This window comes from Microdochium trichocladiopsis (genome assembly GCF_020744255.1).
Source record: "Microdochium trichocladiopsis strain MPI-CAGE-CH-0230 chromosome Unknown B0I36scaffold_4, whole genome shotgun sequence".
Lineage (NCBI taxonomy): Eukaryota > Fungi > Ascomycota > Sordariomycetes > Xylariales > Microdochiaceae > Microdochium > Microdochium trichocladiopsis.
This window is the reverse complement of record NW_025763547.1, coordinates 3,451,990-3,477,156: the sequence shown is the minus strand read 5'-3', so window position 1 is coordinate 3,477,156 and position 25,167 is coordinate 3,451,990. Positions and strand designations below refer to the sequence as shown.

The window sequence follows — 25,167 nt, the reverse complement described above, 5'->3', positions numbered from 1 at the left end:
GGAGTTGCGCAGCAACTTAAACGATGGCAGGGTGGGAGCAGAGTTGACTTATGCTGCAGCGGCCCGCTGGCTGGCAGCACTTCTGCAAGTTGCCCCCCCGGCTCTCACCCGCCACTGACACAGCCGTCGACGACTCCAGGCAGGCTCACTGCGTCACGGCCCACAATCTCCAATTCCAGCGCTTGCCACGTCGTTCAAGACCCTATTTTCACCTCCGGCTGACTAGTATCTTCTCGAAAAAGGCACAGCAGCGCCACGCTCGTGGATTCCTCAGCCACAGGACCCTGTCCCGACCTTCTGAAGACACAACGGGGGTCCCAATGCTTGAAGACGACGTCAACCCACTCGCTGGCGTGGTCGAGCGGCCGGCATATCGCTGGGCAGCCGCGATGGAGCCTGGCTCAATCTGCGCAGACGTTGCTGCCTTGCCTGCCAGAGTCGGACCAACAAAAACAGCCTCGTCACCACAGGATCAACCATCAGCCCTACCATAGGGCAGTCTCACAGCCCTTGAAAGGCCCCCTGCTCCTGCAGGCTGCAGGGAACTTCCAGGTGTCTTGTTCCAGCGGATATCTCGTCCACTCAGAGGGAGGCCCTTGTCTGACATGGCAGTATCCGCAGGCTATACTGACCTGCGTCGGGGCTGGTGGCGGCAGGACAATGGGGACAATGTGGCATCGTCAGCACTACTCCAGAAGCGACAGTCAATCTTGTGCAGGGCCAAGAACCTCGATCGAGGAGAGCTGATTGGTGCTTGTTCCCACCCCTTGTCGACCTACGACAGACATTCGGCCCAAATGGGACGTGCGACGCTCCATGGCTGGAGCAACGCTGCGCATTCGCGAGGCACACTCTTGAGCAGCCGCACACGATGCCTTCGGAATAACGACGTTGACCTGCAGGCTGACCCAGACACAATCTGCACAACGTACGCATCCCAGGCATGGTTGCAATCATGACTGGAGGCAACAAACCGAGGGTTCCGGCCAAGACTACACTGGTGTTCTTACGCGCGTTGCGGCACCACTTGTGACGACAGACCACACTAGACGGAGTAGCAAGCAGTCGCTCCGCATCTTCGTCCATGATGAGCACGTGCTGTTGCAGATGACGGACCATGGCGCGGAGGCGGCCAGACCTCACGGGCTCAAAGAGCTCCCTATCGACGTGCAGCCATGCATACACGTCGGCACATCCCCGGAGCTTCCACCACCGAGCGGATGCTGATCCTGTCAGACGCCTCGGGGAGGTCATGTGGCATGTGTAGCTGACGCAAGAGTACAGAGAGTTCGTATTGAGCATGAAGCCCAGGTAAGGAGCAAACACAATCAATGACAGAGTCGTTGCTGATGTGCCCTTGTGCACGCAGCTGAGCTGCCGGGGAGACTGGAGCCCCCGCCAGGCTCAAAGATCCATGCCGCCGCATCGTGGCAGGGTGCCGTGTCGTTGCTGCTGCTGCTACTGCACCGCCTTCGAGCCCCCTAGGAAGGTGTATTGAGAGTGGCAGTGAGACTCGACAGGGCGGTCCCGGCTGCGGGAACGGAGCTCGAGTGGTAGTGATAGCCTTGGCGGTGGTAAAGCTCGTAAGGCGGTTTTTCTGATGGTGGCAGAGATTTCCATGGCTTCGTAGCGACAGAGAGGACGAGCAAGTGAGTGGCTCGAAGTTGACCATCCTGATGAATGGGCAATGGCAAGGTCGAAGACCTCGAGGTAAGCAAAAGAGTGGGCGACACTGGCTTAGCAAGCCGCAGAACCGTGAGCAGTGACTGTGAGAGAGAGAGAGAGAGGGAGTCTGTTTCCCTTCACGCAGATGATGGTGGTCGTCGGCGTCCAAGAGCTCTTCGGAGCCGACCAGAGAAGCCTTCTCGACTACGAACCCTCACCCAGTCGGCTCCTCCTGCCCTGGGGCGCCTTGACGCAGATAAACAGGGTTCATCCCCATGCCTACCACATTCCTATTTCAGGGGTCACCTTTTCCTTTGGAGGGCCTGCGGGGATCTTCCACGCGCGCGCGCGCGCGTAACTGTATCCTCAAGCCCCCGCCCCAAGTCCTGCTCACAAAAGTCAGGAGCAGGCCGTCCGGAATGGGGGACGGACCATAACCGGTACCTAGTAGTTCAAGGGGTTTTCTTATTGGCTGGGTAGGTACCTAAGCAAGTCAGATAGATAAGACGACTACCTACAGAGGTGCGTAGGGAGATAGGCAAGTCGATAGCCTCCGACGTTCTCCTTTTCCACGCATTTCGCGACTTTTATTCGCACTCGCACTCGCATATGCATCTGGACCTGGGTGTGTCCGATCTGGAGTGACGAGCGTCGCCTACGGCCGCGGTGAAAAGGAAAATGTAATGTCTACAACCACGCTTTTGCAGAGTTTGACGACGAGACCAGTGCAAAAGAGAGAGACAGAGAGTGTGTGTGTGTGTGTGGCACACCCCGTGAGTACGGTACATCAACGGGACGTAGCTACGGCCTGTGCAACAACCGCTTTCGTCTGGCCAAAATGGCATCACTCTTTGTGCATTCAGGAAACCAAGACATTATGGGCCAGGTAGGAGGAGACCAAGCAAGGGGGTAGGTATGTGCTCGTCATAGTCATAGTTATACAGAGTAATACGCAAAGTAACTGCGTCGGTTTTGAGGATCCTTAGATCTCCTCTCCCTGATATTCTTCTCAGGGAATAGCCTCTACAACCTCCCCCCCCCCCCTTCTTTCCGAAATACGTGTTTTTTTCGTGTCCCTAAACTCCGTAAAGACGCCGGCGAGTTCAAAGACCCGCGGGAAGAAGAGTTTCTACTGGAAAAACCCCGCCAGAAAAGACAACCCGTGAATGCAACCAAACAAAAGCAAATTCCACCCCCAGCCCAAAAGGTCTATGACAAGCTCAAAAGGACTGATGGCATGACATGGCATGTTCACCGGTCAAAGCCAGTGATTTGTGACGGCGCGAAAGCAAAAAGCCGCGACAGGTAAGACCTGGCCCAAGAAAAGCAAGCAGGAATAACAAGCAACAACATCGCTCAAGGCTCCCTGCCGAACCTCACGTCAAAGCCTCGCAGCACACTCATGATACTGGCCGTTTCGACCTCGATGGGTAGCCTCGCCGTCGACCCGGTAACCTCCCTGGGGATGGCCTTGAGCTTGGGCAGCCATGTGCCAATGTCATCAGCAGCCTTGTCAAAGTTCCGGTGGCTGGCCAGCGTCTTGTACGCGTCCGCGCACGACAAGCTCACTCCTAGGCCAGAACCTGAAGTCGGTGGTGGTGCCGGGGCACTCTTGGTCTTGCAGCAGCCGCCACCGCCAGCAGAGCCGCCACAGCAGCCGCCTTGGCCACCATTCTCGGCGGCAAACTTGGCCGCAAGACTGCGGCAGAAGAGCCCAGACTTGGGATCCGCGATACACTGCGCGCACGTGCCAGGGCCGCCGGAACCACAGCCGCCGCCGCCACCACCAGCCTTGGCGGGTGCAGCAGCTCGCGGCTGCGTGTCACGGTTCAGCGAGCGGATGCCAGGAAGCTTGACGGCACCTGTGGATGTGATCTCGTAAACTGGAGGACCGACATCGCTCTCGGAGGGTGGTGGTGTCTGGACCTGCTGACCCATAGGCGGCAAGGTCTGAGATGCTGTTGCCGCAGCAGCTGCCGCAGCCGCAGCCTCGGCACACATGCAGTAGGTGCCATCCTCGCAGAAGCCGCAGCGGTCCTTTGGCATGAAGGATGGGGGGTTCGGCTCGTACACGGGCACAGGTGGTGCAGGCGCCGCAGCCGGCTCTGGCTTCTTCTTGGAGAACATGGCGGTGAAGTCGATCTCATTAGGATAGAGCGTCACATCAGACTTGTGCCGCTTCTCCTCGGGAGCGACGGCAAACGGTGATGGTGCCCGGCGCTTGAGGTCGACGTCCGCTCCTGGGATCGGTCCGTTGAGAGCTGCCTCGAGGCAGGCACACTTGGTGCCGACACTGCATTTGCCACAGCCTGTCGAGGTCGCGGCGAGAGCCTCGTTGATACAGGAGCAAGCGCCGGTCGGGCTACAGTTGCCGCAGCCAGTAACCTCATCCAAGTGATGCGAGTCCAAGGGGGATGTGTGGAGATCCGGGGGCGAGATGATTTGTGATATGGAGAAGGTCGAATTGCGGTGGCCAGAGGCGACGCTGGTGACGCTGTCCCTCGACGTGGGGCCATGGTGTGAGAGGATGCTCTGCGTGCGACCGCCGGCGAGCGTGTTGAAGCTGTCATGCCTGGACGAGCCTCGAGACTCTGCCATCCGCCACCTCCGCTTCAGCGAGTCGAGCTCCTGGTCTGCCCTCGCTCGCTCGGCACGTTCCTTCTCCAGGAGATCCTCAAGGCTGGAGCATTGACCACGAAGGCGCTGGACCTCATTCTCGAGGTTGCCAATGTGGTCGTGCAATTCCTGCTGTGTACGCTCATGTTCCTGGACTTGGTCGGCGAGCTGTTCCTCGAGCTCACCCACTCGGGCGGCTCTTCGCTCGCGGAAGGCTCGCTGAGCTGCCCTGTTCTGCGCCTTGCGCTTGGTGGGTGGTGTGTCCGTGGCGGGCTTGCGGCCTGGCTTTGGCCTAGGAGGAATGACCCATTCCTTGCTGGTTATGGAAGTCTTTGGCGTCATGACTGTGGCCATGGCGGCGGCTGCCAAGGCCTGCGGTCCTCCGAGAGGCTTGATGGCCAGGGGCAGCTGTGCTGGGGGAGCGGACGATGTCGCAGAGCCGGGAGAAGCTGCAGACGCTGGGGATGACGCTGCAGAGGCAGGAGAAATGGCGACCTGCAGAGGACGAGGCTTGACGCCCACAGCCGAGATGGGCCGAGCGGTGGCCATGATGACGGGAGAGGATTACGAGCGGACTGGTGCTGTGACCATCCGCTCGAGGGCAAGAGCGACTCCAGCCGACAGCGGCAAGCTGGGCAGTGGGATGGTGAAGATGGACGAAGAAAATGTGTGCCGCTACGGCCAGGCGAATCGCTGAAGTGCTCCTAGTCCGAGTCGTGGAAGGTCCTGGGCAGAGAGAAGAAATTTGCGGCGTGCTCGGAGACGAGGGAAAGTACAGACAGGGACGATCCAAACCCAGAGAATGGAGAGAGATGACCCAGAGATGAGAGAGGCGACAAAACCGAAGAGCGCAGAGGCGTTGTGGGTGGCGTGGTGCGAAAAGCCTCAGAAAGGTGAGAGGCGGCGCGGGGTGCCGGAGAAAGCGGTGCACGACTTTGGCGAGGGGTTGAGCTGCACCAATGTGTGGTTGAATGGCGAGAGGCGCTCGAGAAGAGGAGCAGAAGCTGCAGTCTACGAAAGGGTTGGCGAGAGGAGGGACAGCAGGCGATCGGGGCCAGGCAGAGAGGCAGGACGAGTGCGCGCAGGCAGGACGAGCGGGCAAGCAAGAGAAAGAGCACACACACACAGAGACACACACGTAGAGAGCCGGAGTGGTGAGGTGAGAGCGGGTCCGGCAGAGGGGCAGGCCACGCGCTGTGAGTGGCCACTGATCAGATTGATAAGATTATGCCGCCGACCGAGCGAGCCGTCGTGTCCGGGGCAGCGTCAGCTCTTGGCTGTGGTGGGCGAGAGGACATGACTTTGACATGGTCCATGCCCAGGACGGACCACAGTTGGTCCCGAGCCAGCAGCCTTCATTACGTGATGGGCCCCAGGCGGCAGTCCAGCACGAGCCGGCACCGGACAACACTCTCGAGCAGGTGGTTCACTTTGAACCTGCTATGGTATGTAGTGTGCGTCGCCCGTGGTGAATGGGCTGATCGGGTAGGCACGGAACGCCCCAACCAAGCGCAGACCCCAGCATGGCCGGCCCGATAACGGAGCCTCCAGGTTTGGTTGTTGCGAGCAAGATCTTCCATCGCAAAGACGTGCCAGAAAGTCGGTGACACGCCGTCTCAGTCTTGCTTGCTCTCCCAGGGTTCTCTCCTCGGTCGAAAGGAAACAGAGTTTGGCACGTCGTGCTAGTGCCAAAGCAGCAACGCTGCATTCAAACGTTGCCACCACGGCATCATGGACTCAGACACTAGTTAGCTGACGAGCCCACAGGACCCTGACGGGTCATCTTGCAGTGCGCGGTGGCAGTGCTGGATGGATAATGCATTCCAGGGCGGCAATGTATGCTCAAGGCAAATGGGAGATGGCGGAACAGGATCCGCATGCAGCCAACACGTTGCGGGCGGGAGAACAATGCTACGGTGCCACGAGTGCCTGTCCCACTGTGCTGGATCTTCCTGGCATGTGGCCAGGACAGGGGTCCTTCCTCCAGACATCCATCCATCGTCCCACCCACGATTGCTGTCCTCTCCAACGCCCAGAACAAGTGGGGCCCAGACGACACCTGAGCATCAAGCTCCAGACACACACACGCTGGTGCTCCAGTGCCGTCACCACGGCTGCTGCTCCACGACAAGGCTGAGTCATTGGCACTCCCCTATTCCTCCTTTCAGCCTCATGGCACAGCCGTCCACTCAGCAGCAGCAGCTGCCCAACCGGCCAGCACGCCTGTCCAGCGCAAAGGGCGCCTTCGCCCTCGCCTCCTCCTCAGGCTCCTCCTCGCCGTCCCCCACGGCTATCCTCCCGCCCAGCCACACAACCACTGGCCAACACACGTCCATATCCGACCAGTCCGACCCTGACGACGACTCTGACGACAACGACCTCCCCCTCCCTTTCCCCGCCGCCCTCGCCAGGAGCGACTTCCTCGCCCCAGACTTCGATCCGCCGGCCTACCTCTCCCAGCTCGTCGCCACAAACCGCCACCAGACCCTCGAGGACCTGCGCTCCGACCTGCGCGACCGCAGCGCCGCCATCAGCGTCGAGCTGCTCGAGCTCGTCAACGCAAACTACACGGCCTTCCTGTCCCTTGGGAGCGAGCTCAAGGGCGGCGAGGAGCGCGTCGAAGATGTCCGCGTGTCTCTGCTCGGCTTCCGGCGCGCGGTGGAGGAGATCAAAGGCAGAGTGGGCGAGAGGGGCGCCGAGGTGGGCAAGCTGAACGGGGAGTTGTTAGCGGTCAGGAGGGATATCGAGCGCGGGAGGATGATGGTAGAGCTGGACGAGCGGGTGGCCGAGGTGGAGGGCAGGCTTGCGCTGGGGAGCGAACCTGCTCGACACAGTGGCCAGCATCACGACGATGAAGAGGACGATGAAGAGGACGATGATGATGATGATGAGGAGACTGACGACGATGCGTCTGAGCAAAGACCACCACACGTGCGGCACGCTGGCCAGGGCAGCACGGCGTCGCCTGCAAAGCTAGCACAGCTCGCCAGGGCTTTCGTGGCCATAGAGGACCTCGCCAACGAGATTGGCCGGGATACGCCGTTTGTGCGCAAGATGGACGAGAGGCTGATCCGGTGCCGCAACACGATCCTGCTCGACCTCAACACAGCGCTCAAGGAGGCTCGGCGGGAGGCGAAGACCGAGTCCAAGGGGACTGGTGCCAGGAGGAAGGCGAGTGCGGCCAGGCTGTTGAGGTTGATGGACATATATGCTACTCTTGACGCGCAGGGCGAGGCTGTCAAGGCGCTGAGGAGTGTATGACACGCTGCCGTGCAGCGTGTAAAATGAACAAAAAAAGATACCCAGTGAGATGTGCGCCAAGATGTCAAATGTGACGAGTGCATGGTTGCGAGCTATTGTATACAATGTTGTCACGTTACAACGATATGATTGACTTCACGGCATAAATAATGTACATTCGCATGCCCCAGGTCTTCCAAGATACGGCGTCCGCAGTACACGGCATGGCCTCCCACAACCTCCTCACTATGGTACATCTCAAATACAAGGACAGAGCGAGTCCCGCCTCACGACAAGGCAGCACGCCCAAACTACATGGCCGTGCTGAGCGCAGCCGCATCGACGTTCTCATCCGTCGGCAGGAAGCCACCGCTCAAGCTGAACCCGGGACCCTTGGTCGACGACAGGACCACCTCGATGAGATCCTTCTTCTGACCCGTGCGGTCCTCCACCTTGACAATGTCGTCCTTGATCTGCGCGACGAGCGTCTTGACGTTTTCCGACAGCTGCTTGGGCGTGAACTGGATGTTGCCGATGGGCATGCGGATGGCGCCGACCTTCTCGCGGTACGCCTCGGCGCCGACCATCTCGCGCATCATGGCGGCCACGCTGCGGGTGATGGTGTTGGTCTTGAGCGAGGGCATCATGCCCTTGGGGCCCAGGATGCGGCCCAACCCGGCCTTCTTGAGGGACGCCTCGCAGTCGGCGTGGCAGATGAGCCGGTTGAAGGGCAGGTCGTTGGGCTTGGTGCGGATCAGCTCGTACAGCGACTCCTCGCCGAACGCGACGGCGCCCGCGTTGCGCGCGTCCGACATGGCGCCGCTGCCCTCCTTGCAGATGACGGCCACCCGCGTGTCGTTCTTGACAGGGTACGGCAGGCGTATCCGGTTGCGGATCACGGGGCCGTTCTTGTTGGTCCGGATCTTGAGCGAGACCTCGTACGTGGCGGACTCGGGCGGCCGGCCTACCTCGGCAGCGCGGAGATATCTGTATTTTGCGTGACGGCGGGGTTTTAGTCTCTCCGGTTGGTTGATATATACAAGCGTTCTGGCGGACGGGCAGAAAAATAGTTGGGAGAATTAAAGGTGGATGACCTACCTCATCGCATCACACAGGGACCAGCGCTCCTCCTCGCTGGGCGTGGCGTACTTGTACTCCTTGTGCCGCGACTGCTTCTTCTTCCGCTTCGCGCGCTCCTTCTGCAACGCCAGCTGCTGCAGCGTCGGGCCGGTCTTCTTGCTCACGGCCTTGCCGACCGTCTGCGTCGTGGAGAAGAGAGCGGCAGCGGACCTCGAGGCGGTCACTATTGTCCCGGAGATGGCTGGTCGGGCAGTGCATGGTGCTGATATGGCGAGCCTCGCCAGCGAGGCGGTGCAGTGTTTGGCGGAGGCCATGATGGCCGGATTTTGGGGTCCTTTGTGTAGCGCGAAGCTCGTCGTTGGGATCGGTTCTGCCCTCGAGAATTGGTGGCTATGCTTCTGACCTCGCCGTCGGGGGAGGGGAGGGGGGGGCGAATGTTCGCCTTGTCGTGGGTGGTGGTTGTGAGGTTATCGTCGAGTGTGTGTGTGCTGCTTTGGTGGTGCAACATGCGACGGGCGGCTGCTGTAGTGCCAAAATATTCTTGCTGCCAGCAGGTCGTGCTGGCTACTGATTGGCTGTACCCTCAGAGCTCAGCACCTCGCTGCACCAGCCCGGGGCCTCAGCACTCTGTGAAGCGGCAGAATCAGGGACCGCCTTCCCTGCAATCTACAAGGTCGAGCGTGATTGGCCAGCTGCACTTCCTAGATGCACTAGTCTTATAACGGCTAGCGCAGATTCGACCTTCGATGAGCGTCATGCCATGCTGCTGGGATGCTGAGCTTTTATCTAATCACCCCACCCTCCGCCAAACATTTATGAGAATTCCGAGCCCGACCCCGCCACTGCTTGAGTCACGAGTTTTTGGCTGCAACTTAGAGGAGCTGCTCGCCTGGGAGCTCGTTTGCCGAATTTCCAACATAATCTAGACTCCAATTGAAAGTCCCCCGGGCGCCAGTACACCAACCCAGACGAATCCGCGAGTTGTCTCTTCAATCAACCCGTGGAAGCCTGACTACCCCACCATCCACTCTCTCACAAGACACAGACACACGACTTTCACCATGAAGGCGGATGAGGTTGTCGCCGTGTCGACCTCCCTCGGGGGCGACTTCAAGTCGATCGAGCCTCACCTGATCCGTCTCGAGAAGCACCTGACTCTCCGGACCTACGTCGCCGGCTACAGCATCAGCGACCTCGACGCCAAGATCTGGATCGCCATCAAGAGCAACCGCGTTGCCGTTTCGTTCATCAAGAAGGGCACCTACGCCAACCTCCTGCGGTGGTTCACCTACATCGAGAAGACCCATCCCGAGATCCAGGCCGAGGTTGCGGCCGCCGACAACGAGCGCAAGGCCAAGGTCCAGGCTGCCAGCCGTGCTGGTGGCAGCTACAACCTGGGCCTCCAGGAGGCCGACAAGGGCGTCGTGTGCCGTTTCCTGCCCGAGCCCTCTGGCTACCTTCACATCGGACACGCCAAGGCCGCGCTCCTCAGCGACTACTTTGCGCATATTGCCTACGATGGCAAGCTGCGTCTCCGCCTTGATGACACCAACCCCAGCAAGGAGAAGGAGGAGTTCCAGGACGCCATCATTGAGGATCTCGCCCTCATGGGCATCAAGCCCGACTTTGTCACCTACACCTCCGACTACTTCGACCACCTCTACGACACCTGCCTGAAGCTCATCAAGGAGGGCCACGCCTACGCCGATGATACCGATGTCGAGACGATGCGCGACGAGCGAGGAAAGGGCATCGCCTCCAAGAGGCGTGAGCGCACTGTCGAGGAGAATCTCGACCTCTTCGAGCAGATGAAGCAGGGCACCGAGGAGGGTCTCAAGAACTGCATCCGCGCCAAGATCTCGGTTGACAACCCGAACAAGGCCATGCGCGACCCCGTCATCTACCGCTGCAACCCCAACGACGCTCACCACCGCACGGGCACCAAGTGGAAGATGTACCCCACTTACGATCTCGCCTGCCCCGTCGTCGACAGCCTGGAGGGCGTCACCCACGCCCTGAGGTCGACCGAGTACACCGACCGCAACCCCCAGTTCCAGTGGTTCCTCGACACCCTGAAGCTGCGCCAGGTCTACATGTGGGACTTTGCCCGCATGAACTTCATCCGCACATTCCTGTCCAAGCGCAAGCTGGCCAAGCTCGTCGATACCGGCAAGGTCTGGGGCTGGGACGACCCGCGCATGCCTACCATCCGTGGTGTTCGCCGGCGCGGCATGACCATCCCTGCTCTGCGGGACTTCATTCTGAAGCAGGGCCCTTCGCGCAACGTCACTTCCATGGACTGGTCCAGCTTCTGGGCTGCCAACAAGAAGGAGATTGACCCCGTCGCGCCCCGGCACACTGCCATCCTCGCCAAGGATGCCGTCAAGGTCACTGTCACTGGTGAGGGTGTGCCTGCTGAGCCCAAGAGCGAGGAGAAGCCTCTGCACCCCAAGAACGCCGCCATTGGCAACAAGAAGGTCGTCATGAGCAAGGAGCTCATCATCGACCAGGCTGATGCCAAGTCGTTCAAGGACGGCGAGGAGATCACCGTCATGCAGTGGGGCAATGCATTTGTCAAGAACATTGCCAGCGGCGACGTCATCCCGAGCCTGACGCTGGAGCTGAACCTGCAGGGAGACGTGCGCAAGACGGACAAGAAGATCACCTGGCTGTCGTCTGCGGGCCAGAAGCTGATCCCCGCCGAGCTGTGGGAGTTTGACTACCTGATCACCAAGGACAAGCTCGAGGAGGACGACGATCTCGAGAAGTTCCTCAACCCCGTGACGGCCACGATGGAGGAGGCTCTGTGCGACGAGAACGTCGCCAAGTACAAGAAGGACGACATCATCCAGCTCGAGAGACGGGGCTACTACCGGGTGGACAAGGGTGTTGAGGACGGCGGCAAGATTGTCCTGTTTGCCATTCCAACTGGCAAGAACAAATAGATGGAGATAGTTTTGGTTGTGAAAGAATGTAAAATGAAGAATTCAGTCAATACATGTCGTGCTCTGCCTCGTCAGCTGCCAGTTTGCAGAAAAGCCCCCCCAGTTTTGTGTACTAATGTGCACAGTTGTCCTGATTTTCTCGGACGCATGCTCAACAACTCTCTGATAGCCGGATTGCATGATCAACGAGTCCCACTCGGGCACAATGACCATGGATAGAAGGCCAGGGACCTTTACTTACAATTGTTGGATGATTTGAACACGTCACCGTTGAGTTTGATAGAGGCCTTTGGCTTGTATATATGTAACGTTAAAGTATCCATTATGTACTCATGTACTCAGCATTCTATTCCAATACAAAGCGACGGATCGTCAAAAAGGAACAGAAAAAAGAAATCGTAATCTCATGGCGCGTAAAACCTTGCCCGATCTTGTCCCCTTATGATTCGTTCATAGAACCAAACCATACCATGCCATTTCGTAGTAAAACCATCCATCGTGAATCATTTTCCAGGTCGCGTTTATTCATGATCATCACTTCGTGGCCCTCGTCGACCTCGTCGCCATTAGGCCCGCCTCCTAGCCCCCTCCCCCCCCGTCTGCCCCCTATTGAGGGCAGAAACTCATCGATGGACCAAAGAAAAAGAAAAGAAGAGGAAATGGTCGTGAGTCGTCATAGCTCATGCTCGTGCTGATGCTCGTCTCGTACAGCTCGGCCTCCCCCTCGCCCCCTCTCTCCCCCCGGCTTCTCTACCTCTCGCTCCTCCCGACCAACCTCTTCAACCAAAGGAAGGAGGAGGAGGAGGATGAGGGGAAGATTGCAGGACAAGAGCAAAGGGGGGCTGGGTTGGGCGGCGTACCCCTAGTAGGGACGCCTCAGCCGTTTGCTAGCTCTTTTTCAACTCCCGTTGGAGAAGGAGGAAGCTAAGGGAAAAACAAGAAAGACGAAGAGGAAAATGTGTTGTCGTTGCAGATCGTGGATTTCGTGATTCAAGTTCCCGTCGTCTATGCGATGCATATGTCCAATGTTTCGCGAATGAGAAAAAGAAGAAGGAATAGACGAGGAACGAAAAGGGTGACAGGAATATATACACCCCATGAAAGGGGATGGTCGTATGCCTCGAGGCTTGCAAAAGCTTTTGTATGCGTGTAGGAGGAGGTCGGCGTGTCCATATGTCGTAAAGTCGTGACAGCCCGGACGGAGAAGAGTCAAGGAAGCAGAGAATAAGAAGAAGAAGAGGAAGAGGCATGCCAGATCTCTTCGATCGACTCCTCATGCCTCAGTACTTCTTGCGGTAGATCTTCCAGTTTGTGCGCATGCGCTTGGCCTGGCCCTTTGTGAACTGGGTCCAGCAGCCCTCGCCCGAGTAGTCCATGTAGTTGTTGACGGGGTCGACGCCCTTGAGGCTGGGGCACGAGTCGCTGGGCTTGGCACAGCCCGTGGCGGGCGCCGACTCCTGGGGCGTGTCCTTGATCATGTCCCCCGCCCCGTCGCACGAGTTGCCCTGGAAGGTGTGGTACAGGCCGAACCAGTGGCCGATCTCGTGCACGGCAATCATCCCCTGCATCGGCCACCAACCCGGGGGAGCGCCGCCGGGCATCGTGAGCGTCTGGACCTGCGCCCCGTCGGCGTTGAACCAGTACGACCCCTTGACCGGCGGGCCGCTCATGGGGAAGTAGGTGAAGCCCGAGGCCGTGCCGCCCATGATGGTCCGCTGGAAGTAGATGTTGAGCGTCTTGTACGTGCCCTTGCGCAGCGCGGCCTTCATCGCCATCGAGTCCAGGTCGTCCGCCCACGTCTGGTTGACGGTCCAGTCGGTGCCCAGCAGCTTGAAGCTGATGTTCCACGGCGCGTACGCCTTGTTGAGCGCCGCCACCTGCGCGTTGACCACCGTCTGCGACACCCAGCCGTCGGTAATGTCCTTGCCCGCGGCCACAATGTGGATGTAGGTGTCGACGACGATGGGCGCGGGGGCCTGCACCTCGACCGTGCTGTCCTCGGCCAGGGCGTTGATCTTGCTCTCGGACAGGAACTGCGCCGACGGCTCCGACTTGCAGCCCAGGCCGACCCCGGACTGCGGAGGCTTGGGAGCTGCGGCTGCAGAGGCGGTGCTTGTCAGTGCCAGCACGGCAGCGAGGAGCCGTGGGATCATCATGGTTGTTGAGGTAAGAGGTCAAAAGATGGAGGCTAGGCCAGCTTAGAACGGCATATATCAATGTTGATAGGAGTGAGTTGGACAGCTAGCAGAGACAGCGAGTGCTGGGGAGATCAAGCAGAAGCAACCTTGAAGCTGGAGAGATCTGAGCTGTGTTGGAGTGATATCTTGCGCTGGCTGAGTGATGATAAATAACCTCGATTGGGAAACGAGCGGGCGTTGGTTGTCTTTATACAGCGTTTCTTCCGTCAAACAAGACGGGACGAGAGGAGACGAGCCGGGACGTTGGAAGCTGAGCTCGTGGCTAACGACCTCCGGAGTGGAGGCGCTGGGGCGTGCGCGGATGGGCAAACAAGGGGTCTCAACATGATCTAAGCGCGTCACCATTGGAACCCAGGGCTAGCTAGTTGGCTGGAGGGAGTCGAGCCGGTCTGGCGCCTGGCGAAACTCCAAGGCCATCACTTCTGGCCGTCGCTGGCGCGTGCTGGATTGCAGATAGAGCTGGCGCCGGCAGGCACAGCGCAACTCAGTCGCGTAGCGCAGTGTGCCGTGTCGATAGAGTCGAGGATCATAGATGAGTGATAGATAGGCAGGCTAGGGCTAGTTGCAAATCACTCCTGGGCCCCGTGGTCCGCCACGCTGGCTGTGGCCCCCTCTGGGGGCGGTGGGATAGGCTTAAACGCTCCGAGGGGCGCGGCTATGGTCGAAAGAGAGACTAGGGCGTTGCTGAGGAGGTCGAGTCGAGCCTCGCCGTCCAGTCTCGACTGAGGACGTTGGGCCGGGCGTGACGTATAGCGCGCTGTCAACAGCGCGCGGCCCAATCAGCGTCAACCTGGCTGGAACTCTATGCACCGCTACCTGAGACTAGGTTTGCTCCGGCCGTACCTTGCTTGCCCATCCCAGATTAGTGTTCCCAAATAGGTGGCCCGCTGAACGGATGCCCCTATGCCCGCCTTCCGTCCACTGCGGTGGTCTTTGGGCCAGGCCACCGGCCAGCAGCACCGTCCTGGGCACGTGGAACACCTTAGGCAGGTCGCCTGGCCTGCAGGCATACGGTCGTGGTGACTATACTACGACCCGGATGCTGCTCTCTCCGAACAAGCCAGAAACCGCCTGTCCGGCAGAGGGTTGCCTGTTGAATCACACGGGAGAAATGTGAGGGAGGACTTCGATGTTGCCAATAACAGACCAACAGTAATCTACAGCCGCGCTTGGGACGAATTGGGAGAACACTCCGCGGTGCCACTGCAATCGGCATGGTGCCCGTCGTAATTGGCACCGATCTCTCTCCAAAGACCAAACTGCTAAGCTGTACTGGGAACGAGGGTAAGTGATATCCAGTAGTCCGCCATGTGTCAAGGTTGCTTGATTCGGGTCCCGGGCGGAGCTCTACGTGAGTCGACTAAGAACTGCAATAGCGGGCTAGTACGCTTTCTTACTTCTTCAGCAGCGCAAACTCTAACTCTGTCCCTTGCCGTGCCAGCAGCTCACCCTGTAGCGAGGCCCTGTGTCTTTTTGGCTTTGTCTTTGCAGTTCTGGTCGCTCTCGAACAGACCCGCACTGTCTGATCAACAGGGACGACTTGGGCCCCATTGCAAACCACGTGGAACTTTGCTGCACGCGGCGAGTTGTCTCCTTCAAGCGTGGGTCAGGGGCCCGCCGTTGCATGTCGACGTTTATCTGGTCACGGGGCACAACTGATAGAGTCGGTCCCCCGTTATCTGCCATCAGCCTGTCCTTTCACAAGTGATTCACGTCCATTGGGGAGGCTACAGCACAAACCATTTCAGGCGCGGCGGCAATCCACCTGGTCCAAAGGGCAGCTGAGACCACGCCTGCAATGTTAGCGCCATTGACGTTGGGTCAGCATCCGGTTGACAGCCGTACTACCGACGCCGTGAGTAATCTTGCGCGTTCGAGGCGCTTTGCGTCCCGGCCTCTAGTCTGAAAGGGGGTGCGTCGTGTGCTCATTTCCCAGGATCGTGTTCGGCACGGGTCGCAGATGTGATGTGATGCGGCTGTGCTCGAGATGAGTGATCCAAGCTAGCCAGCCACGATCCCGGAGCCGGGCGACAGAGCCGGCGTTTTTCTCAGGCGTGGTGGTGCCTCTACGCCCGCGGAGCCGGTGGCCTCGATGTGGAGGAGAAGGAGGAGGAGGAGGAGTTGCCGGACCCAGAGACCATCCGCTCCCCCATCCCATCTACCGGCACGCCGAGCCGACTAGTGTCGGATGCGGGCTAGCACAGAACCTTGGCTTGCCGTATTCTTCTGCTTCCACGGCCGGCCCGTCGACGCCACAGCTCCGTGCCAGTCCGTTTTGGACTGAACAGGGCGATCCTCAGGAGTTGCGGCTGACCCAGAGATCGTCCGTCTCCCCTACCGGACACTCTGCGTCGCCTCAACACCACGACTCACGACACTGCCTTGCCAGCAACACTCATCGTTCCGCGACTCTCAGGGCCCGCCCACGACGACGCCTCTGACGGCATTACCGGCGTGGCTGAGCTGCAACGCCTCGAGTCGGCGGCCAGGGGTGGAGAGTCAGGGTGCACTACTCTCGTCTGATGGAAAGCTCCGCGTTGATGGCATCACCGTTGAGGCTTGGCCCGGTAGACGATGCAGTCCACGTACTGTTTCCATGCTTGGCAACATTCGCTTGTAGAACCGCATGAATGGTCGACATATTCCCAGTTTCGGCAAGCGTGCCTGGCGATCCACCAGCGACGTTATCGTTCGAACAAGAGGGTTCTCCCAGAGCCAGGGCAACATACCACCCTTTGACACTACCACGAGCCCCCTCATACCCACATTCCCGGTCAAGTAACACAGCCCCGTCTCAATGCATCTGGTGACGACGTTGGAGCACTCTGGCTCTCTCCACGACAGGGCTACAGGCTCGGGGCTTCAATGGCTGGCGCTTGCCCCTCCTCTCAGAATTCTCATTATATCGGTGCCGCGCCTTGGTCGCACTTGGCTCCCAGCGAAGCGAGGCCTTGCAAGTCATATCTTGACGAACGTGGTTTGACCCAGCGTTGAACCATGTCGGCCCGAACGCCCACAATGCGTGGGTGCCCGTAGCCGTTGGCCGAGTGTCCTGCCGGCAACGTCGCATGCCAAGACAAGTAGCACCATTTTCCCCTCTTGCGAGACTTCACGCGTGCCATGGCGTCTCTCAGCTTTGGCTACAGACTTTGCTCTCCGCCATGCCACAGCACTTGAGGCGGCTAGACATGCCGACTTGATCGGCGCGGCATACTCTTTCCACGCAGCACTCACTTGTGGGGACTCTGCCAGGCACCTCATTACTTCTAGCTGGACTCCCAGAATGGACCTGGCATGAGCAAGCGAGGACGACCTCCAGTAACTCCCGGGCGTCTCGCTGCCAAATGCGGAATGTGGACCCCTTGTGCCATATGCCCATCACCTCCATTCATTCTCTTCCCCCTCACCGGGACCAGCTCCGGAGCCGCACGCACGTGGACTAGCGCCTCAGTAATCGGGACCGGCCCGCCCACGTCATATTATACTTCACGAGCAATCACAACGGGTCATCATCATCATTGGAAATTTCTTGCTACGGACAAATGTCCGTGCCGCCATCCTCGCGACTCCAACTGTCTTGTCTCACATGGACTGCTCGCCAGCCTGGCCCTCTTTCTTTTGGCTGACCAGGAGGGAAAAACGCCCTTTCGGCGGGGTTCCAGAGGGCACGGCGGGCATGAACGCCCCCCTCCCCAACGTCCTAGCGGCTGGGGACCAGAAACCTTGTCCAGCTACGTCAAAAGACAATCCTGTGCCGTGGCACCGGAGCCACGAGTCTCCTCATGCAGCTGAGCACTCGTGGAACCACCATCTGGCCACTTTTGGTTCCCTTGTTCTATAGAGCGATCTTACTGGCAGGACAAGGCAGCCGCAACACCGGTTCTCGCTCCTATCCTTGCAAAACACGTGTCGCAATCCACACATGGGAGACGGGCAACGCTCAAAGTTTGATGCTGTCAGATCTGGTCTTTGGTCAAAGCCAGCAGCTGCCTGCCTTCTTGTGGCCCAGCTATTGTCCTATTGCCAGCAAGCAATTTGTCCCGTATCGCGACGGCTCGCGTGCGGGTATCATTTTGACCGCGGTTGAAGTTTATCCGACCACGCTATTCGCCGCAGTGAACCACATCTCTTCTCCTTATTTGCTCCTTCTCCCCTTGCATGCGAGATGGCCATATCTTGACTCCGCATGTCATTTCAATGCAGGATCGGCGGCACCGTAGTGATTCACACCGGCGAGGCCATATGAAAAAAGAAAATCGAGAAAAGACGTAAACGATCAACATGTCATGACTATCAAACTGTCATCGATACAAAAGCAAACTCCGCTATCAGCAATGGTAGAGTCATTGGTGTTTTTATCGGGGAGGCGCCAACTAATATTCGCTGATTACTGATTTGAACTAGTGCATTGAGCCACGCGTGCTGCGGGGCAAGGAAGGGGCGGGCACCAGAGCCAGCCGGGGGAATGACATAATGAGGCCGTGAATGAGACATCTGCTCCCCGGGGACTCGGTTCCAACGCCGTGTCGTGTCATCGATTGCGTACCCCGGGTTGTGGTGGTGGCTGCGGGAGGGAGCGAGTGGCTTGACGGCAAGTATCGTCCTACCCGCGCAGAGCAAGGAGCAGGTCCTTTGTCGCTGGATGAGGTCGTCATACCAATATCATATCTGGATGGGCATCATGTCTGGACGGGCACGCAGGGCGGCTATCTCCTCCGCGCGTGGGAGCGGAAGGTCTTGTGCTGCGGTCGCATCTCAATGAACCCCAGCCTCTCTAGCTTTCATGGCTGAGCAGCATTGGCAGCGACATGCTCAGCACACGCCACACTGCTTGGTCCCTTGCGCTTATAAGTCGTCGCTCAATAGCAGGGACAATGATCAGTGGTAGACTGGCATGTGATCTTTGGCTGCGTATCCCGATTGTACAGCAGGCCCCTCAAGAAGACGAGGGACTTCAGACACACGGCCGGTTACACAACCCCCAACGGAAGCAGAACATGACTTGGCAGCGCTGTCACGGACAAGATAGTTTCATGGATCCACCCCCTCGAAGCTTCGCCAGGACGGGGAGCGTGGCAACGGCCTCTGGTCCGTCGGGTCAGCCCGCACTGAAAACACCCACAACACACATGGCTTGCGACGGACACATGGCTTGTGATAGACACATGGCATGCGGCCGGCCTTGTTATCTCTTGCCCAAATTGTTATGCTAAGCTACTGGTTCGGCCGCTTATTGCTAGTATGCAAGCCCAGGCGGTGGCAGCCAGGAAGGGCCTTCTTGCTGACTGGATAAGCCTTCCGACGGGGGCAAAGAGGTCGAGAAATCCCCCACTTCACTTCATGGTTCGTCAGGCTAAGCCAGAATGCATCCAAAGACAATGAGACTTTCAATCTAAGACGGAGAGAATATGCGGAGGACAAGTGCGGAGCAGACACCCGCATAAATGTCTTGCAGTGCTCTGTTCCAGCTCCGCGGCGGCGCCCCGTGAGTTTCGGTGCCGAGCCGCCGTGGGAGGCAGGGAAGCAGGATCTCCTCGGGGGCGGCCTTGATGGCCGGGGCTGGAGCTGCCACATGGTCCAGGGTTCGACCATTAAATCGGGTGACAGGCGCGCCGCGGGGGGGGGAGGCGGCGCTTAGACAGAAGCATCCGTGTGGTGGGCGACAAGCTTCCGCGTGCAACTCTATCATTGCGGTCTCTGGCGCGCCGGGCACCAGGACGGGCTAATCAGATTGCTGACAGCTGCCATCCCAAAAGGATAAAATCAGGGGCCAAGGGGACCAGAGCAATCCAGACTCGGGGTAGTGTCCAATGTCTCAAACATTTTTTTGCACCAGCCATAGACTCAGATCGGAATCGACGTTACCACGTGCCGAACGGCCGTCACTTTTTCGGCCCGTGGCACGCGACCTTCAGGAGTGTCCAGCCCGAAACATTCGTTGCGGAGCGGGCTGTGCGGAAAGTATCGTCCTCAGGTTTGTGTAGGAAGAGAGGCATGCGGAGCCGAGATAAACGCCCCCCCTCCACCCCTCTGGGCAGCAACCGCATCGTGACTGCTGTAGCCCTTGTCCCCCAGAGATACCGCCGACGTCAGATGCTTGCCTTGTTCCGGGTGCGTTGATGAGGGATAAAGCCATGGCTTTCATGTGGCTGCGTTGCAGCAAGGGTCTCCATCCGTGCTCGTCACGCCTTGTCTTACCACGGTGGCTGTCGCTTTGCACAAGGGTCTCTCGTCGGAGCAGACGCAGTCTAACAGCCGCGCGTCAATGTTCCCTTCTATTGTGCCGCGCTCCAGCTCCCGTGTCGGATTGCCATGTGTTCAGCCGTGGCTCAAGCCACGCAGTCTCTGGGACGCCAGCAACTTGAGCTGAAAGTGCGCATCCGGAGTCTGACTTTCCAGAGGCCGTACAGCAGCACGTGGACTACCCGCAATGTAGACTTTTACCGAGGTGTGCAAATAAACTCTGCGTTGGCAGCGTCGCCGCCCAAATTGCCGCGCGCAAGAGGACGCAGGGGGGCAGGGGGCATACACCTCACTCTGCACAGTACGTGAAGGATTCGGCAGAGGGAATTCAAGACCAGCTCTAGCTTTGCCGACACGGACGACCAATGATTCTAATACATATCCATCGTTGATACCCCTGAACTAGATGCTCATCAGCCGATTTTGTCCGCAAAGACAGGAACCGATCGTCGTGGCGCCATGGCATGCAGCTTAGGCTCCCAACCAGCGGAATCCGTATTTATGTTGCGAATGCTACGAGCGGAAATGTCTTACCAAACAAATGTGTCGGGGAAGTGGCTCAGGAGTCTTCCTTGCCTTTGTGCCCGGAGGGGGAATTTGCGAATACTTCTAGTATGTAAGCGGTGGTACGAGGAAGCTGGGCTGGTGTTCTATACACTGGATGTACCGATTTCTGCATCACGGACGGTTTGGGGATCGGGCGTATTACGGGCGCGTCACTTCCGGCTATAGGATCAGGACCCTTTCACTGGATCGTGCCCAAGGGCTTCCTGGCTTCAAAGCACTACGCATTTAACCATCAGCTTATCCTGACGATAGTTACTCTTAGCTCCAGCGGGATGAGACATACCTTGGAGGATGGAATAGCCACTAAACCATTATCCTGCTAGCTGTAAAAGAACAAGCCCAAAAAGTAGGGTCCGTAGCACCGGCCACTGGGAGCGAGGAACAGCGCGTGATCAAGTCGCGGCTACGTAACTGCGAACACGGCTACGTGCAATGCAGAGCTTTATCTATTTGCAAAGAAACCGACGCTTCAAAGAGACTTGTCTTTGTCGGCAGGGAATTGAGTGGACGAGGCAGAGAGCAGTTGCTGTTCGATGCCGTGCACATCCTGCTTATGACGAACTGGGTCACTGATGAAACAAGTCGCGGCCTTCTGCCGTATGGTCCTCAATGAAACTACCGAAAACATTGCCCAGGGTCCCGGTGAGACGCTCATGCACCTGTTACTTGATCTTAGACTGTCGTTCAAGGCCGATGGCGGTTTCCTCGAGCGCTTTGGTAGCCGAGGTTGGGGTTGTGGCCAGGCTGAGCAGCAGATCCTTCCGATGTTCTTTGGTAGCTGCTGCATCAGTGGCGGTGTGCTAGCATGTCGCAAGTCTTGTTTCTGTTCCGGTCTCGTGGGAGGCACGGGGAGGAGGGATCAAGAGGTCGTGTACGTTGCCCGTAATCGTTTGGCATAACAATGACCTGGTTGGACGTCGATGTGGCACTCATTGTTAATCGGAGTAAGTATGACCCTTATCTATGATTGCACTCCCGAGTACAATCATGCTTCAATTCCATCTGCGTGACTGATGACTACTCAAGTACATAAGAATCCAGGGCTGCGCATCCCACGTGCTGACCTTCGTGCCCCGTACCCGTTCTATCACAAACACAAGCCCATTACTTCGCCCACTAACTCTGCGGGCTTGTATCAGCTAATTCATAAGGCTCATTATATGTCATGATCAGGCTCGTTCTCTCGCTTGTTGGGACCGCGGCACCCGCCATGGACGAAGGAGCATTTAAATGTTGACCGGGAGCTTGATACGCCATTGGGCTGTACTGCGTGCCACTGGATCCTCTCTGCAAGAATTCTGTCTGTGGCTCACTGCTGCTGTTGCTTTCTGATACCGCAATGGGCAAATCGTTGGCCATCGCCGGCGCCTCGCGGTCGCGGTCGCGGCGTTGCATGTAGTTCGAAAAGAGCCACATCCCAAGGGCGCCCACAACGATGCCGCCAAAAATGCCGCCAACTACTCCGCCCGCCATTTCCCCTTTCCTTACCGTCGGCCCTTGGGTAGAGTGATCTTGTTGCGATTCGTCTGACGGGGTGGTGGAGGTCGAGGGCTCCGAGCTTGTGCTCCCCTTTGTGGTCGGAGAGCTCGATGCTGACGTTGACGTTGACGCAGACGCCGCGGCCAATGAGGTTACGACGATGAAATCGTCATCTATAGGAACATCAATCAACACGTTAGCCGGCAGTAGTCCAGCTGGATTTCTCCAGGTAGGTACCTTCAAATCTCCCCAGGAAAGGCTCTGTCTTGGGAACATGGATAGGGAGGCTTCGTACCACTTAGGCTGTAAGCATTGTTCTCACAATGATATACCGCATCTTGCAGCCCATTGCATGCCCACTTGTTGTCACCTGAGCACTTGGTCAGGATCTCCGGCCCAGCCAGCGTGCTTCTGACGTTGGTGAATGCACATCTCATCGTGCAATCGTTGCTATCGCGCCACAGTTGATCTGTGCAGCTGCTTCGGTAGAATGTGTTCTCAAACTTCATGCTCGCGCAGATTGTCCCTTTGTAGCACACGTCGCCTGTGGCACAGCATGATGAATACCCGCTGGCCGAAGTATTGCAGGGGACGTCGCCAACAGCAACACTGCCATCGGGCCAGTAGCATAATGTCTCGTTGTCGTTGTCGGCCGTCACAACACGGACCAAAAGGAGGGACAAGAGACCTATCGGGAATGCCGACATGTTGAGTCTCTGCTTCCGCCGCGTGCGAGGTATTGTTGTTGTCGAGACTTGGTCGTGATCCTTCACTATGCAAAGGATGCACATGCGTAGAAATAAGTTACTCAAGGAAGGCAGAGCGGCGGTCGAGCAAAGATGAGTTATTATTTCTGGACCAACACGTCGCGCAATACGTGAACACCTCCGACTGTGGCAGCAGGGGACGAGTAACCTGGCCTGAGTTCTGCATGCCAAGTCATGGGTGTTCATCTCCCACCACCCAGGTCATGTCATACCGTGTGGGGCGGCGTCCAGGCTGGGCAACAAGGGGCGGACTCAGCCGTGAGGTGTGCGGAACTATGCAAGTGGCTGCAAGGGCCCTTAATGAAACAACCCCTGCCACATCCAACATGAGGGTGGGAAGAGTTACGACTCCTGGAAAGGGGGGCGTTGTTGGTCGGCATTGCAATCTCGCTGTGTACACATATCCGAGTTTCTTATCAGTTGACTAATCTTGGTGCCAACAACATCCAAAACTGAGATAGTGTATGGGTAAAGCCAGGCCATCCACGTAAGCAGGGCCAGTTCAAGTCGGCCTTGTCCCTCTTGCTCATGTGCTATGCATATTCCGTGCCTTGGCGTTTTGCAATGATCACGGTGACTATTCGCTCATTTTCATCTCTTTTCTTTCAGTTGTCCCTCTGGGGCAGCGTCACGTCTTCATCTTCTTCCTTTTTTCTTTCTTTTTTTCTAATTGTCTGGTCTTGTTGCCAGCGAGCGCTACCAATTTCTTCCCCGGTCTTGTGATGTCTCCCTTTGTCCCTTCAAGATCTATAGGTTGCCAGGATTAACGATAACCCTGCACTACACGGATTGCACCTTGACTTGTAACAGAAAAAGCAAAAAATCACTTAGCGAGAGGCTCGGGTGCTTTCCTTTGTCCCCTTCTACCCAAAATCGGAAGTTCCGCTACATCGTCTGTGCGGTCAATCCACTCACACTCGCGTAGAGGAGAAGTACCGGAACTCTTTTTTGCTAATCCTGGGGACCCTATAGTTCTATCTCTCCTTTCCCCTCCGCTGCGCGTCTCTCTGCTGTTGCTCAGCGTGGGCCTTCTGTCGCCCTCTGAATGCTACTCCTTCCCTGATTCCTTATAATCTAAGCAATACAGGAATTCATGAGCGAGTGAGTCTCAGGCTCAATTTAACCAACCACGCCCGGGGCTCGCTGGCTAGAACCGAAGATGCTCAAACCCACCCAAACGACTACGCAGTCGAATAAACAAACGTATAAATGACGTATTTCGAGCACTAACATGAATCCACGTCTGCTTCAAATGATATCGGCCTTCTGATCGCTTAACTGAGCAGCATCTGCGCAGGGCTGACCCCAGCCTGATCCACTTCTGCCGCTTACTGCGTTGGGAATTGTTCAGATTCACTTGCGACGTCCTCTCGACTATAGATTGTCCATCACAAGTAGTCATCCCTCACCCAAACCTGCCCTCAACATGCCGCCCTTCTGGCCATTCCTGCTAGTTTGCTAATACATCAGCTACATACGCGCCGAAGATTCACATTCTTTGATGGCGCTAAGGCCCGCGGCTTCTTGCCTAGTCGTACCTCCACCCAGAGTTCTATGACGCCACGCTCAAGCTGGGCGCCAGGGGCGTTGTCGTCGAGCGCATAGACGTGTCCGAGCGGCCTCTATACCCTATCCCTTCCGCACTGACAACTGAATTAGCAGCAGCAGAAGCAGCAGCAGATGTAACACCACGTAGCGCGAAGCTGTACATCTCCGGCGGCCCCTGGATCCGCGAGGCCGCCCCTTCCCACTGGACTTTTGCCGCGCAGGCCATTCGCGAAACTGGGCTGGACGTGCTTCTTCCGATTAACCCGTTTATCTTGCGTCCCACGGCCATGATAGCAGAGCTCTTCGACGGGCCGATTACCAGCATCTAGCGCCTCGTCGCCAAGACGTAAGTAGCGTCCTCAGTATCGCGGGGAAATTCGGCGGGTGGGTGTAGGACACTCGCTACCGAGCAGCGCCTCCAAAGATGGAGCCAGAACTCACGGTACGCTTGCGCTCTCTAGTCCCCAAATCCTATGTGCTCGACTCGCGCTCTGGGCCGCCCTAAATTTGCAGCGCTCGACCGCCTCGGATCCCATTTCCCATTCGACCACGCTTCTCGCGAGGGACCATGTCGGCAATGGAGCTTGCCCCCAGTGTGCTAAATTTGGGTCGCCAATTAGGAGCACTGTCAGTCTGGCACAATGACGTCAGGCAGGTCCCCGAGCGGGCGATCACTGGGGTTACCAAGACTGGAGCCCGCAGCAGGCGGTCCTCCTCACAGATGGATTTTGAAGCCCGGGTGGAGATCCCCAGCATTTCGCATTCGCAATGACCCACTGAAGGGGGTACTGCAATGGTCTCGTGGATGCCGGGCAGTTT

General features: G+C 57.9%; 10 protein-coding genes across 10 annotated transcripts; 5 read left to right on the top strand and 5 right to left on the bottom strand.

Moving 5' to 3' along the window:
- Positions 1–192: 192 nt before the first annotated feature.
- Positions 193–1,522, bottom strand: B0I36DRAFT_321887 (uncharacterized protein). The gene is made up of 2 exons (XM_046153779.1): positions 1,370–1,522; positions 193–1,311 (listed from the first exon to the last, which is right to left on the bottom strand). Exons 1-2 carry the CDS (start codon positions 1,424–1,426, stop codon positions 583–585), a joined length of 786 nt encoding a protein of 261 aa, XP_046014520.1. The 5' UTR covers positions 1,427–1,522; the 3' UTR covers positions 193–582.
- Positions 1,523–1,540: 18 nt separating this feature from the next.
- Positions 1,541–2,397, top strand: B0I36DRAFT_321886 (uncharacterized protein). Its single transcript, XM_046153778.1, has one exon. It carries the CDS (start codon positions 1,681–1,683, stop codon positions 2,143–2,145), a length of 465 nt encoding a protein of 154 aa, XP_046014519.1. The 5' UTR covers positions 1,541–1,680; the 3' UTR covers positions 2,146–2,397.
- A 368-nt stretch (positions 2,398–2,765) lies between these two features.
- Positions 2,766–4,956, bottom strand: B0I36DRAFT_111397 (uncharacterized protein). Its single transcript, XM_046147889.1, has one exon. It carries the CDS (start codon positions 4,828–4,830, stop codon positions 3,022–3,024), a length of 1,809 nt encoding a protein of 602 aa, XP_046014518.1. The 5' UTR covers positions 4,831–4,956; the 3' UTR covers positions 2,766–3,021.
- Positions 4,957–6,042: 1,086 nt separating this feature from the next.
- Positions 6,043–7,590, top strand: B0I36DRAFT_321884 (oligomeric golgi complex component, COG2-domain-containing protein). The gene has a single exon (XM_046153777.1). It carries the CDS (start codon positions 6,091–6,093, stop codon positions 7,540–7,542), a length of 1,452 nt encoding a protein of 483 aa, XP_046014517.1. The 5' UTR covers positions 6,043–6,090; the 3' UTR covers positions 7,543–7,590.
- Positions 7,591–7,607: 17 nt separating this feature from the next.
- On the bottom strand, positions 7,608–9,127 carry B0I36DRAFT_383496 (60S ribosomal protein L1, mitochondrial precursor). Its single transcript, XM_046160962.1, has 2 exons — positions 8,620–9,127; positions 7,608–8,508 (listed from the first exon to the last, which is right to left on the bottom strand). Exons 1-2 carry the CDS (start codon positions 8,913–8,915, stop codon positions 7,833–7,835), a joined length of 972 nt encoding a protein of 323 aa, XP_046014516.1. The 5' UTR covers positions 8,916–9,127; the 3' UTR covers positions 7,608–7,832.
- A 298-nt stretch (positions 9,128–9,425) lies between these two features.
- B0I36DRAFT_321882 (tRNA synthetases class I, catalytic domain-containing protein) lies at positions 9,426–11,600 on the top strand. The gene has a single exon (XM_046153776.1). It carries the CDS (start codon positions 9,663–9,665, stop codon positions 11,544–11,546), a length of 1,884 nt encoding a protein of 627 aa, XP_046014515.1. The 5' UTR covers positions 9,426–9,662; the 3' UTR covers positions 11,547–11,600.
- Positions 11,601–12,826: 1,226 nt separating this feature from the next.
- On the bottom strand, positions 12,827–13,702 carry B0I36DRAFT_362324 (uncharacterized protein; the record flags this gene model as incomplete). The annotated part of the gene is made up of 1 exon (XM_046158637.1): positions 12,827–13,702. The coding sequence occupies one exon, from the start codon at positions 13,700–13,702 to the stop codon at positions 12,827–12,829; it is 876 nt and encodes a 291-aa protein (XP_046014514.1).
- Positions 13,703–17,526: 3,824 nt separating this feature from the next.
- On the top strand, positions 17,527–18,131 carry B0I36DRAFT_348711 (uncharacterized protein; the record flags this gene model as incomplete). Its single annotated transcript, XM_046156717.1, has 2 exons — positions 17,527–17,809; positions 18,061–18,131. 2 exons carry the CDS (start codon positions 17,527–17,529, stop codon positions 18,129–18,131), a joined length of 354 nt encoding a protein of 117 aa, XP_046014513.1.
- A 3,379-nt stretch (positions 18,132–21,510) lies between these two features.
- B0I36DRAFT_321878 (uncharacterized protein) lies at positions 21,511–22,820 on the bottom strand. The gene is made up of 2 exons (XM_046153775.1): positions 22,329–22,820; positions 21,511–22,206 (listed from the first exon to the last, which is right to left on the bottom strand). The coding sequence occupies exons 1-2, from the start codon at positions 22,738–22,740 to the stop codon at positions 21,671–21,673; spliced, it is 948 nt and encodes a 315-aa protein (XP_046014512.1). The 5' UTR covers positions 22,741–22,820; the 3' UTR covers positions 21,511–21,670.
- A 1,406-nt stretch (positions 22,821–24,226) lies between these two features.
- B0I36DRAFT_362322 (uncharacterized protein) lies at positions 24,227–24,677 on the top strand (the record flags this gene model as incomplete). Its single annotated transcript, XM_046158636.1, has 2 exons — positions 24,227–24,253; positions 24,333–24,677. The coding sequence occupies 2 exons, from the start codon at positions 24,227–24,229 to the stop codon at positions 24,675–24,677; spliced, it is 372 nt and encodes a 123-aa protein (XP_046014511.1).
- Between the last annotated feature and the right edge of the window lie 490 nt (positions 24,678–25,167).